At 28.1% G+C, this 13,078-nt stretch overlaps 1 protein-coding gene across 6 annotated transcripts in view; it reads left to right on the top strand.

The window, feature by feature from the left end:
* The window catches only part of dom (domino helicase), a 92,994-nt gene that overhangs the window by 45,918 nt on the left and 33,998 nt on the right, over positions 1-13,078 (top strand). For all 6 annotated transcript variants that reach the window (XM_043047444.3, XM_043047445.3, XM_043047446.3 and 3 more), the window contains 9 exons: positions 3,845-3,972; positions 4,098-4,405; positions 5,796-5,998; positions 7,303-7,472; positions 8,200-8,396; positions 9,124-9,238; positions 9,331-9,462; positions 10,510-10,680; positions 11,216-11,299. In XM_043047444.3, coding sequence (XP_042903378.2) covers positions 3,845-3,972; positions 4,098-4,405; positions 5,796-5,998; positions 7,303-7,472; positions 8,200-8,396; positions 9,124-9,238; positions 9,331-9,462; positions 10,510-10,680; positions 11,216-11,299 — 1,508 coding nt within the window. The remainder of the gene's footprint in view (positions 1-3,844; positions 3,973-4,097; positions 4,406-5,795; positions 5,999-7,302; positions 7,473-8,199; positions 8,397-9,123; positions 9,239-9,330; positions 9,463-10,509; positions 10,681-11,215; positions 11,300-13,078) is intronic.

The raw sequence follows: 13,078 nt of genomic DNA on the forward strand, positions 1-13,078 counted from the left end.
AACTAAACATTGCCAAATTTTAATAGCAAAAGAAAATTTTTTCTCTTGTTGATTTCATCGTTATTGATGTACCATCGTCTTCGTCAATGGAAAGCTAATGGCTTTCTTGCGCTATTCTATTTATAGATTAGTACCATGATCCTTGAATTAACTAGGGGACCATTCACTAAGTACATAATTTCATGTTGATCCTCAGAACAGTCAAGAATCACAAAGCTTCATAACCTCAAACTTTCTATCTCCGTTTTATTCATATAATTAGATAAAGATAAGATTAAATAAGGATAAGAACTAATTGAGTTTCATAACTTAAATTTTTTATCTGAGGGACCATCCACTAATTGCAGATTGTTTTTAAACAATTATTTTACTTTGTTACTTTTTTTTTTTAAAAAAAAAATTTTTTTTACTTATTGCATTTTATTATTGTATTATTACCTTCAAAATTTTCAGTGCTCTTATTTTGTTTTAGGAAATAACTTAATAATATTTAGAGGCAAGATTTTAAATAAGTATGAAGAGAGGGGTTTTCAATATTTTAAATGCAGCAAAAAATCTTATGTTTTTCAGATTTGTCATTCAAAAATACTTTAATTCATCTCTTAATGATTTGATTAAAAGCAACTGATATAAAAAATTTTAATTATCACAGATTTGCTAAATATTATGAGTGTAGGGTCAATATAATAATTTACTTCTGAAAAAATTTTTTTAGCTTCAATACTCATTGTATTTGCATTTAAAAATTATTTAATTTTTTTTAATCATTTCATTAATGCAGTACTTTATAAGAAACCAATTTTAATAAAAATTTATTAGGGGCCATTCACTAATTTACATTTGTAATATAAATTTATTAATGTTTTCTTAATTTGCTTAATTCTTTACATATTTTTATAAATTTGGTATGATCAATATTAATCTTGTTAATGTTGTGTTGAATATACTATAACAAATAACATTTATTTAAATTTTAATAAAATTACACTCGATAACCTTAAATAATAGTTAAATTAATTAGAGTTTTGAATTACCTTTTACAGAATTAAATAAAGTAATTATTAATTTAAAAAATAGTATGAGCCACTCAATGTTGAATTTATTAAATTTTTTTTTAATATTTCGGCAATATTAAATAAATTTTTAGGTCTTTTCCACACTGAAACACCATTGATTCACTTGCTGTATGATGAAATGGTGTTCCTAGTTAAAGCATTGTTAGGGCGTTTTTTTAAAGAGTTTTGGTTTTCATGTTTGTCAGGAAAGGACTTAAAATCATTGGATGTAGAAAACGCAGAAATTTGGCAAAATTCATATTTAATAGATGTTGGACTAGATACCACAAAGGTGATGACATCCTTATCTTCTTCAGAAAAAAAATTATGTATTTAGGTGTCAGATCTTTTTACTTGGCATGCACAAAACATTTATTAAAAGCATTGCCTCTAAAAAATAGGTTACTGTGCCCTCTTAAAGTGTTGCATCCTGTAATGAGAATGGAAGAAACTTCTATTAAGTCAATAAGATATCTGGCAACAGTCACCCCATCCATTATAAAACCTGGAGAGGCATCTTTGTTACTAGATGAAGGGGGCAAGGTTACATGGGGAACCAGAAGGTTATTCTTCTGACTCAAATGAATATACACAAATTGATGTGTTTTTGAAAAACTATTTTGTGAAGAAAGATAATTTGGGAAATACAAATATCATCTTATAACAAAGCTCTATTGTGCGTACCACATGGGAATGCCGATGTTGAAAGAGGTTTAAGTGTGAACTAAAAGCTACTTGACAATAAGGCAAGTTTAAATTTGCATAGTGTTAATGGTTTGAGAGAAGTTGTGTCACATATCAACAAAATAGGGGTTTAAATAACTTTTAAGTTGACAAAGATATGATTAAAGTGGCTCGTGCAGCATTTAAAAATTATTCTGCTCGACTAGAGGTTGAGAAAAAAGAAAGCAAAAAACACTGAATCTGAGGAAAGCAGATTGAAAGCTGCTGAAATTGATTTGCAAAAAAAATTGAAGGCTTCTCAAGATCTCTTAGCTGCAGCTGAAAAAATATTAAAGATGGGTAAAATAATAAAGACATGTCGATTATAGAAAGCGGACGGATCCTCTTATCTGAGGCTAAGTCGAGGATAGCAGAATATTTAACAGCATTGGAAGGTACCAAAAAGAAACTTAATTTGTTAATGCAGGGACCTTCAAAAAAGTGTAAAAAATAAGATATGTTATTAATGGACAAAATTAAAAATTCTTGTTATTAAATTCTTCTTTTAATTCTATTTATTAAATATGCTCCAAATCTTTGTTTTGCTGCTCCAAAATTGCTTTTTTGTTGCTCCAAAGATGCTCCAAAACCATGTTTTGCCACTTGAAGCCCTGATCTGGATTTAAAACCAAACCACCACGTTTGTGTTGTTCACGCTGTGGATCCTCAGCCACATAACCTAGCGCAATTGGCCACAGCTTTGGAGTTGGCATGGCTCACACTGAACTCTGGTTCTAGAACCTAATTGCTCTGCGAAAGGTCTAGCTTTGACTGTACTTATTTACTTATCAAGTTAAAATCCAACTTATTTAAGTATTATTTTAGTAATGTTAAGTTAAAAATACAGTACAGAACGCGTTATCCGGAAAACCAAAAAACCGGAATGAAATTCGATGAATTTTCCCGCCTTTTTTTTTTTTTTTTTTTTTTTTTTTTTTTAGTTTTTTTTCCTCATAAGATTTTAGGATTTTTCTTTCTTTTTTGAAATATGTTTACCATACCATCATTTTAGAAATAATCATTACTGTATTACTTCATCGTTTTTTCTTCTTTTTAAGATTATTTCCAAATATTATTTTTTTTTTTAGTTGGGTTTAACAATTAAAAAAAATGACTTTTTGTGGTGATTCAGAAAACCGGAAAAATCAGTTATCCGGAAGAGCGATGGTCCCGATCGTTCCGGATAATCGGTTCCCTACTGCATATTCTTTTTTTTTTAATTGTCATAAAGAATTTTTGTCTAAATATACCAAATTTTCTCCCCAAAAAAATCGAATTTCATAATACTTTCCGTTATTGTAATAGTCAATTTTTTGACGACTCTTATCACATAATTTTCCTGTGATAATTTCTGTTTTAATGGCTATGTATTTTTAATGTTATTTAATTTTAACATCTATAAAAAAAATATTCTAAAATAGCTGTCTAGTCAAAATTAAGTAAAACATTCTTTTCTTTTCTAAAAACAATGTTGTTGATAATGTCTTGATTTCTAAGTTTAAAAATAATTTATTAAAATTTTTTTGTGTGTGAGAGTTGCTGATTTTATGAAGTGATAATAATCCGTAATGTGTTCAGGGTTGAGATGCTATTTTGTTTATGCAAATAGTGAAACTTATTGTGCTACAATGTATTTTGTGTGGTCATTTTATCTGTCTATCCTGCACAAATGTAGAGTTACAAATTGTTCTAATGTCAACTTTAATTGAAAAGTTGACTTTTAAGTTGATGGCAAAAATATAGTTTAACAAGAAAGTAAAAAAGCAAATTTTCATAGCTTTGTGAATTGCTACCAGAACTCTGTGAACTCCAAAACTGAGTGACTCAAACTATGCCTATAATACTTTTACAACACTTGACCTCTAGTCAAAGATATGTTTAAATCTATAATTAATTTGTTTTTTTCTAACCTATCTCCTTTTCAATGTCAATTCCTCAATTATGTCACCCTAACACAACAAAATAAAACTGTATTTGTTTAATAATTTTAATAATTAATAATTTTTTTTAGTTACTATATTTGTATTTAAATGCAATGCTCATAAATTTTCTTTTTTTTTATATAGCTCCTGTAAATCAAAACCATGTACAAAATGCTAAAGGTCCTGTTGTTCACTCCTTATCAAAGACTTTACCCAAATTAGATGTACCGTCAAGCAATATTTCTGACAGACAGAAATCCATATTTTATATTGTAAGTTTATTAATTATTTCTATCTGCTTTTATCTATTTGTAATTCTTTTACCAGTATTATTTAATAATCAATTTTTACCAAAATTAATAATTCATTTTAATAAATAACCTTTTTTATTTTACAGGAATCATTGGCTGCAAAAAGGGAAAAGGAACGCAAAGATACTCTTAGGTTATTAGCCAAGATTAATAATAGACGATGCACAGCTTGTCCAATTTATGGTGATGATCTAATAGAGGCTGTTACAATTGTAAATAGTTTAAAACATCCTCAAACTGGTTCAGCCTGGTTTGGAAAAGGATATGTAAATTGTTTAAATGCAATAAATGCTCAAAATGACCCTAGTCTATATTGGGATCATACTTCTATTTTATCTAACATAATCAAAACTCCTGATGAAAGACTAGATGATTTAAAAGAAATTATTAATAGGTATGTCATTTATTTTTTCATATCTCTTTTTGTATATTAATAACTACAATTTGTTAAAATTTCTGACTAATAATAATAATAAATGGTTTTACCTGATTCGTTTTAAAATAAGTTGAAGAGAAATGTAATTCCACCCAAAACCCGGAATTGTCAAGGAATTTTTTACCCTATCAAATTATGCAAAAAAGTAGGATTTCATGCTTTTGTTTGCTATTAAGCAAAGTAGTGTTAAAAAATAAAATTGAGGATTTGTTGGGTAGAATAGCGAAATACTTTAATGCTTCAGCATTTCTAGCAATCAAGAGTAGTTCTCTAGATATGTCTTGTTTAAAAAAGTCAACTTTTGCCTTCACATTCATAGAACTGTGTTTTAAAAATTGTGGTTGAGGACAATGAATTGCAGAGATAGACACCAACTCCCATTCATTATATTTCTGTTGCATCTTCCTCCCTCTGGAATCAGCCAAAGGTGAATGACAATACAAGCTTAAAATTGCCTTTCTTTTCCTTAAAAAAATATTTTTCTTATCTTTTTCCGCGCTGATGACGCGGCTTGATTACCGTCTCTTCTCTGGAAAGCAGATAGTGTTAGTGCACTATTTTATTTGTGGATTAGTACTGCAATGCTTGAACTTGCCCCTTTTTTTATAAATAAAAATAAGTGAAAATTTCAAATTTGTCAATTGAATCCAATTACTAATTTTATTAAAATATTGAATTTTTTAATTATCGGGACATTTTTTAATCCAAACATAATAAATTTCACAGTTATGTCATTTTTACTTATTTAAGTTTATATAATAAAGGTATAGAATAAACAATTTAATTTGAGACCATTTGCTCATGTAAAGTGATTTTTTACAGAAAATAAGGTATCTTAATTATTTTCAGCTGAAATGCCAGGTATTTTTACATATTTGTTTCTGTGTATTAATTCTGTATAAGTATTAATGATTTTTAAAAAATGTAATCTCTAGAAAGAAAATCTAAAATATTAAAATAAATTTCCTATGAAAAAATCAAGAAACAGTGTAAAGAAAAGAACCATTTCAATACCTAGAAATGGGCACTCACTCTGGAAAGACAGAAAACTTGGAATTCTCAAAGAATTTGAAAATACCACTGAAGAACTAGGGAAAAATTTGTAAAGCTTTTCGAATATTACTCTCAAAATCTATAGAAATTTAGTTATGTCTGGAGAGTAGCCATCTTTGTTTAAAAATGCCCTCAAAAATAATTTAAGAGGTAAAAATATAGACCTTAACAAATCGGCAGTATTATTTCATAAAGCTGTGTATAAAATAGTTTAAAAATAAATAAAATGGAAAAAATATCTATAATTCTTTATTTCACTGTCATGAATTTATGTAATATATGCTTTACTTTGTAGATTTGTTTTTGTTGTACCTAAAGTATCTTCCCCTTCTATGAAAATCCATATCTCACATCCTTCTCCATGGCGATTGAATGAAGAGAGAATGATTGAAGAGCGTTTAATTAATTATGTATCTCCAGCAAGTGCCTTTTTACATCCTATAGTTAGTAACATGAAAACTCAATTTCCAGAGCTCAGACTTATTCAATATGATTGTGGTTGGTATTCAATTTTGTTGTATTAAAATTGTTTTTAGGATGTGAAATTATTTTAAGTATGAGATTTTTCTACAAATTCAGAGTTTCGCTAATCTCAAGATAATTTGTGAACTTTCCTGATTATATTTTTGTGAAGTTCCAGAAATCTAAATTTTGAACTCCAGAACTTTCCATAATCCGTTAATTAGATATTTATTTATCTGTTCACACACTTTTTTTTCTATTCCTTTGTTTGATTTCTCCTCGTTTTACTACTGAACTAGATGGATTCTATAGTACAGTGTGGGCTCTGTACCAAATGAAAAAAAAAAAATTTAAGTGGAAAACCATATTGTAAATTTTTGTTCTTTTAAATATTTTTTCAAATTTGGAATGTTTTAATAACATGGTATTAAAAATTTTAGGATTTTAAAAATTATTAATATATTCTTAATAATAACTTCTGCAAAAAAGAATGATGAAACTATGATTTAAGGCTAAAATTGAGAACATCAAAAGTATTCATATTTAATTAAAATACTAACTGATTTAAAGGCTATTTCTTAATTTATTTTTGTGATATAAGTTGTCAAATTCTACTACCTCATTTATTAGCTGAAATAAAGAAGTGAGAAATAGTTATTGACATCGATAAAAACTGATTATAATAATAATTAGTTTAATATTAATTATTTCAGTTTAGAAAAAAAAAAATGAGTTTTGATAAACCCAGAGTAAACCATGGTTTATTCTAGCTTTACTTGAATTAACTTTTTTTTCATACTTTAAATTTAAAATTATTTGTATAAAATTTATTTGGAGCACTTTTTAAAATATTCAAATATTGATGAATTTTTATATACATATAGAAAATTGTATGAGTGTACAATAATCTTATTATTATACAGGGCTATTATTTGTATTGAAGTATAAAATTTGTAGTAAAAATATTTCATTCGAGTTCTGATATTTATTTAGGATTCATATAGACTACATAATTTCTTTCTTTTTATTTTCCTCTAGCTTTCAAGGTATTAAAAAGCTTTTTAAAATGACCTTCAAAAAAATTTTTTAAATCTCAACAAGTCGCAAATTATATATAAAAACACATTAGTTTTAATTAGATTAAGAACTTAAATCTGGGTACTAAATCAAATCAAAGAATAGATATAATGTAGTGTACTAATGGACATAAAGTTAACATTATTAATGGGTTGTTCTCAGGATTTTTAAATCAGTGGTTGGTGGTTTAAAAGCTCTGGTCTTATTGCCGTTGTATTTAAATTTTATGACAGATTTTTATATTTTGTTTTGTTTATTTTTAGGAAAATTGCAAAGGTTAGCCGGATTGTTATGGGAGCTAAAATCTGGCCACCACAGAGTTCTTATATTTACCCAAATGACAAGAATGCTTGACATTTTAGAACAATTTTTAAATTATCATGGTCATACATACCTTCGATTAGATGGAAACACTAAAGTGGAGCAAAGACAGGTAAATGTCACTTTTTTATGAATCAAAAGCCTTATCATTAACTACGGTTTCTACCTTATATTATTGAATTTCCATTATTATATTTTTGAAAAAGTAAAAATTTATGATACTTAATAATTTTTATTTTATGAAGAATGAAAATTTAAAAAAATTAATAAGATAATAAATTAATAAAAGTTTAACAAGTTTCATTTAAATAGGTGTTCATTAAGCTTTAAATGATTTTCATATTTACCCAATTAAAAAGTCAAGTGTTGCGATTTGTATTCATTCAATTTAAAAATCGTACGTCACGATTCCTACTCTCGCAATTTAAAAATCTATTAGTTTTATTTGTATTTACACACTTTTAAAATCCAATATTGTGCTTTGTATTCGCACGATCTAAAAATTATGCATCAAGATGCACGTTGTATTTTCTCGTTTAAAGTCCAATATCTCAATTCATTTTCACAGGATTTTAAAATCTCATATCGCAACTCTTGTAAGACGTAAGCTTTTTCTCGAATTAGTTAAAGGTGTATTATTCTTCGTTAGTATTTAATTTTATTATAAATGTTAGTTTACAAAATATGTTAACTGTGAAACATGTCTGGTATATAAATTGTTATCTTGATATAGATTTTTTTTGCATAAAAATTTTTCAAGGCTTTTCACTATGTGTCACAACCACCCCTGATTTGTGTGTCCCCTTTTCTTAGGGAGTTAACATTTCTTTCTCTCTTAGGCCTTGATGGAACGATTCAATGCAGACAAACGAATTTTCTGCTTTATCCTCTCTACTAGATCTGGTGGCATTGGTGTAAATTTAACTGGTGCTGATACTGTGATATTTTATGATAGTGATTGGAATCCAACAATGGATGCACAAGCTCAGGATCGATGCCACAGAATTGGACAGACGAGGGACGTCCATATTTATAGGTTTGTTATCGTTCGATTTTTTTTATAAGTATAATTAGCTGTTTTATGATAAGTTTTCATAAATATTTTTTTATGATAAATTTAAAATTTCATTGTGATTCAGTTCGAAAGAGGGCAGGGTTGCTACGCTACCTGGAATACCAAGAAAAGTCAAGGAGTTAGATTTGGCGACCGCGAAACTTGCAACATTTGCATTAACCGTATAACCCTATTCCCTATGATAACTTTAAAATTCTATTGTGATTCAGTTTGAGAGAAAGTAAATAATATTAATGTTTAAAATCTATAACTGGCTAGATAAAGGCAAAATAACGGTTACCAACCTTATTTCTGATGTGCAAAAATCTGTAAATTTTACTATTCCTGGAAAAAATTTAAATTGCAATAACGTTGATTTTATTGATTTGAGCTCATCTTTATCATTCAGTCATTTTTTTTCTTCTTTCTTTTAAATACTCATTTAGATGGTGTCTGAATGGACTAGCATTTGTAGAAGCGTCATTTAAAAATAATGAAATTCTTTTGCATTTTTTTACATGGTTAAAACAATTATTAATTGGTACTATAGGTGACAACTTCGATCATTTTATGATAAACATATTAAAAGCTTTTTTGAGAATCGTTCCTCAAATCGAATTTTACATTGGTGTGATTATTAAATTTTAATCTGGGGCAATCTTCTGTTCTAATAATGCTCTTATTTAAAAACTTAATTATTTTTTCATAGATTAATTAGTGAAAGAACAATCGAAGAAAATATTTTGAGGAAAGCTAATCAAAAGAGAGTGTTGGGGGATCTTGCCATTGAAGGTGGAAACTTTAACACAGCTTTTTTCAAAAAGGTAGGTTCATTAGTACCATTTTTTAAAAATCATTTTAGTTTGAAATTTAATAAAATTATAAAAGAGTTAATAATGGGGTTTCTTTTTCACAGAATACTATTCATGAGCTTTTTGGTATCAGTATGTCAGAGGAGGTGGATAAATCTCTCTCAGTAGTGAAAAAAGTAGAAGAAAATGTTGCTGAGTCATCTCCTGAAGAATTCTCACAGACTCAATTAGAACAGGTATTTTTAAAGCCTATAGTGCTTTCAACTTTACACTTAGTTTAAAAAAAAGTTTACAGAAGAAAGAAAAAAAAATTATGAAGTTAGCTTACATTAATCTTAAAAGCTGTGATCTAACTGCATTGCAGCTGTATGCTTTGATTTTGATCATTCACTCAAAGCGACAATACTTATAGTTTTAGTAGGTGCGCTCAAAGCATAAATTAAAGTTCTTCGTTGCTATGTTGTTGCATGAAAAAAATAATTACCTCTTAAATAGTAAAAATTTCTTTGAAAATACATCAAGTTCATTGACATAAATGACACATTTTCTGCTTTAAAATATTTTAATCAACCTATATATTAATTCTGCAGCATTTTCAATTTTGTGTTAAATTTATTTATTCAGTTTCTTTTCTTGTAATAATATATTCTGCTGGAAACTCTTGCACCCTTCAAATTAGTTTCAATGCATGCAATGCATCCACCGGCCGTAATTTTGACCTGAACCAGACAAGGTTCAATCTCCTATTCAGTACACTCAGGGGTATGATTAATTTTGAAACATGGAGGACTTCCTGACCTATCGGGTTTTATGTGCACCAGTCACCATTTACTGCACGAGCCCGGCCCCATTGACAACAATAAGCAGGGATTTATGAAGAAATTGTTCTAAATCGAGTATTTCAGAAAGGGAATACATATTCAAAGGCAGTGTTTAGCATGGTATTAATGCATAGTTTTTCAAAATTTTAAAACCACCTGTAGCCTTGTAATGTCAAAAAAAGAATTTACAGGACCGCATGAATTTCCTATTAAATTATTGTAATTTGAGGTAATAAAATAATATTGTGTTAAAAATATTGAGTATTTTTAAAAACAGTGCAAACCCCATCCAAACTGCCAGCTATTTTGGCTCACAAAATCTGGCAATCTAGCAGGTTAGCTTACAAACTTATGTTTGGTACAATTTCAAAATAATAAAATATTAACTGCGCTTAGAAAATTAATCAGAGGATATTAGATTGTAGTTTAATGTTTTTCAATTTCTGTTCCTTTTCCCCTCAGGCTCTTGGATTGGCCGAAGATGAATCGGATAAAAAGGCTGCACAAACTGCTTGTGCTGAAGCTGTGGCTGAATTAGCTGAATTTGATGAATCCATTCCATTAGATAATGAAGGTAGAGAAATTGATGATAAATCTCCTGCAGAGGAAGAGCTTGATAAACTTATGAAACAGGTAATTTATTTTCATGAATATCTTAAAATATGTATGTGAAATTATTTTAAGTTATGTCTTAAAATAATTTCAGCAGTTTTTTGTACAAAAATTTAAAATTTTAATTCAAAGAATCTAATTTTTTTTATGTAATCAAGAAAGGATATGATTTTTTACATTGCATATTTTAGTACCTTATGGAACATGTGGACCTAACCGATTTGCATGTAAACCGATTGATATAGTTAGAAAAGACTGTAATCCGACCTATCCTTCTGTGTCATCAAGTGCTTTCGGGCAGTTAGGTTTCAATTAGGCTTATATACAAAGACCTGTCAAATAACAATTTACTTGAAAGATGTGTAGGCACAAACAGTCTAAACAATAGCAAATCACTAAATTTGCTTATTTAGAAGTTTTCTTCAAAACTAATCTATTCTGATGAATGATTTTTTTAATGTTATTTATAGCATCTTATCTAATGTAGTGAATGAATCTATTATGTTCGATTCTGATTTGATTATAATTTCAATTACATGATTTTTATTATTTGTAGCTTACTCCAGTTGAAAAATATGCTGTGCAATTTTTGGAATCTTTACAAGAACCTGTAGGCTTGGAACAGCTGAAATTAGCAGAGGTAATTTATAAATTTATGTTTAGCTCTTATTGAACAGGAAAGCATGTGGCACATCATTTTTGGGGTTCTAAATTACTATTAAATGTAATTTTTTATGTTTGTGTGTGTATACATACAGTAGGGCCCCCCAAATGTCCGATTATCTGAGTTAATGTGAACCACGACTAACGTGGATAACTGAGAAACTCGGTTGAAGCGAAGAGTATAAAAAAGGAACGAAAAAGAGTAGGTATAAATGTAGTATATTAAAGAAATACAAAATTTATACGAGTATTTCACATACAATTCATATTATAATTAAAGAGCATACTTTACGAGGATGAAAGAGTTTTCGCCTAAAAAAGTTCTTAATAGCTATTTGTTTTACATTACTTTGGCACTTTTCTGCAGCAATGCATTGCCATTTTTTTTAGGGTTAACTGAAAGGCTGGTGTCGCCTCTTCCTGTCCTATATATTCAATAGTACTTTCGATTGCTTTTAGTCCATCTGTATGAGAGATTTTTATATGTTTATTTTCATCGTTACTGTCTTCATCTTCACTAAATTCATTTCCATTATGGACGATACTGATCATTTCATAGGCTTTGCACATTTTTGCCCATTCATAAACATTAACAATCTAGAAAACAAATTAAAAGAAGCCAAAGATTGTTTTTTGCAGTGCTGAAAAGTTTATAATTCAATACTTTTCCATTTCCAGTCAAATTTTTAATTTTGTCCTTTTAAATTACAAATACTTTAAAAACTTTCGAAAGTTAACCAGACAATTTCATAAAATATTTTTGACTGATATTAAATATTAATTCTCAAATATATATCTACTTAATCTTCATATAAATGGTTTTATAGATACAGCATTTGTATTTGTTCAGATTTTTAGCTTTTTCCTTGATTTCTGTGCGTGTTCAGAACATAAAATGTTGAAAATTTGAAAAACCGATTCAGTGTCGTTTTATTTTATATATTGGTGATTTTCCAGTTTAGAAACTGTCTACTAATTATATACATGGTTCAGGCATATAGCCTTATCGACAGCATGCGTGTTGTTCATTCTATAAAAAAGAAACCTCAGTAATAATTTTATATTATAATTTTTGTAATGATGAATTCAGTAGTTACATGTTAATTTATTATCATAAGAAAATCAGTAATGTAGGGTGTACTTTTGTAATTTCATTATTATTGATTCGTCTTTTTTGTATGTTTTTAAAAATATTTGATTCCAATCAGCAATAAAGTAATCAGATCATAGAATTTTTGAATGATAAATTAAAGGATCATTCCCTAGAATTACTTTTGTACAAGAGTGTTATGTACAGGGTATCCGCGCAACTGGAAAGTCATGAAAAATCATGGAAAGTCATGAATTTCAGTATTGAACAAAATTTTTCATGATTTTAACTATTTTTTAAAAAAAATCATGGAAAGTCATGGATTTAGATTGCCGAAAAATCTAATTTTTAAAAGTAAATCCCCCCCCCCCCGAGTTCATCTTGTTCCGAATATCTGAATTCATAACAAAATCATCACTCACAGTCATATTTTATTAGAATATAAAATGTTTTTATCATGTTCTTTAAAAATGATGGTGTTCTTTCAAAAAATGAAAGAAAAAACATTTCTAAAGGGAATTATCTTTTAAACTTCTGTGATTTAAGAATTTTTATTATTTATTTTTTATTAATTTGAAATTCTAGCTGAAGTAAACCAGTCATTGGTGAATATTTTTAATTCAGAAATGAGGACAGAAAAATCTAGAGTATTTCTTTCTCTTCTGA

Source organism: Parasteatoda tepidariorum, chromosome 2, assembly GCF_982258835.1.
Source record: "Parasteatoda tepidariorum strain Cologne lab strain chromosome 2, Ptep-v5.0, whole genome shotgun sequence".
Lineage (NCBI taxonomy): Eukaryota > Metazoa > Arthropoda > Arachnida > Araneae > Theridiidae > Parasteatoda > Parasteatoda tepidariorum.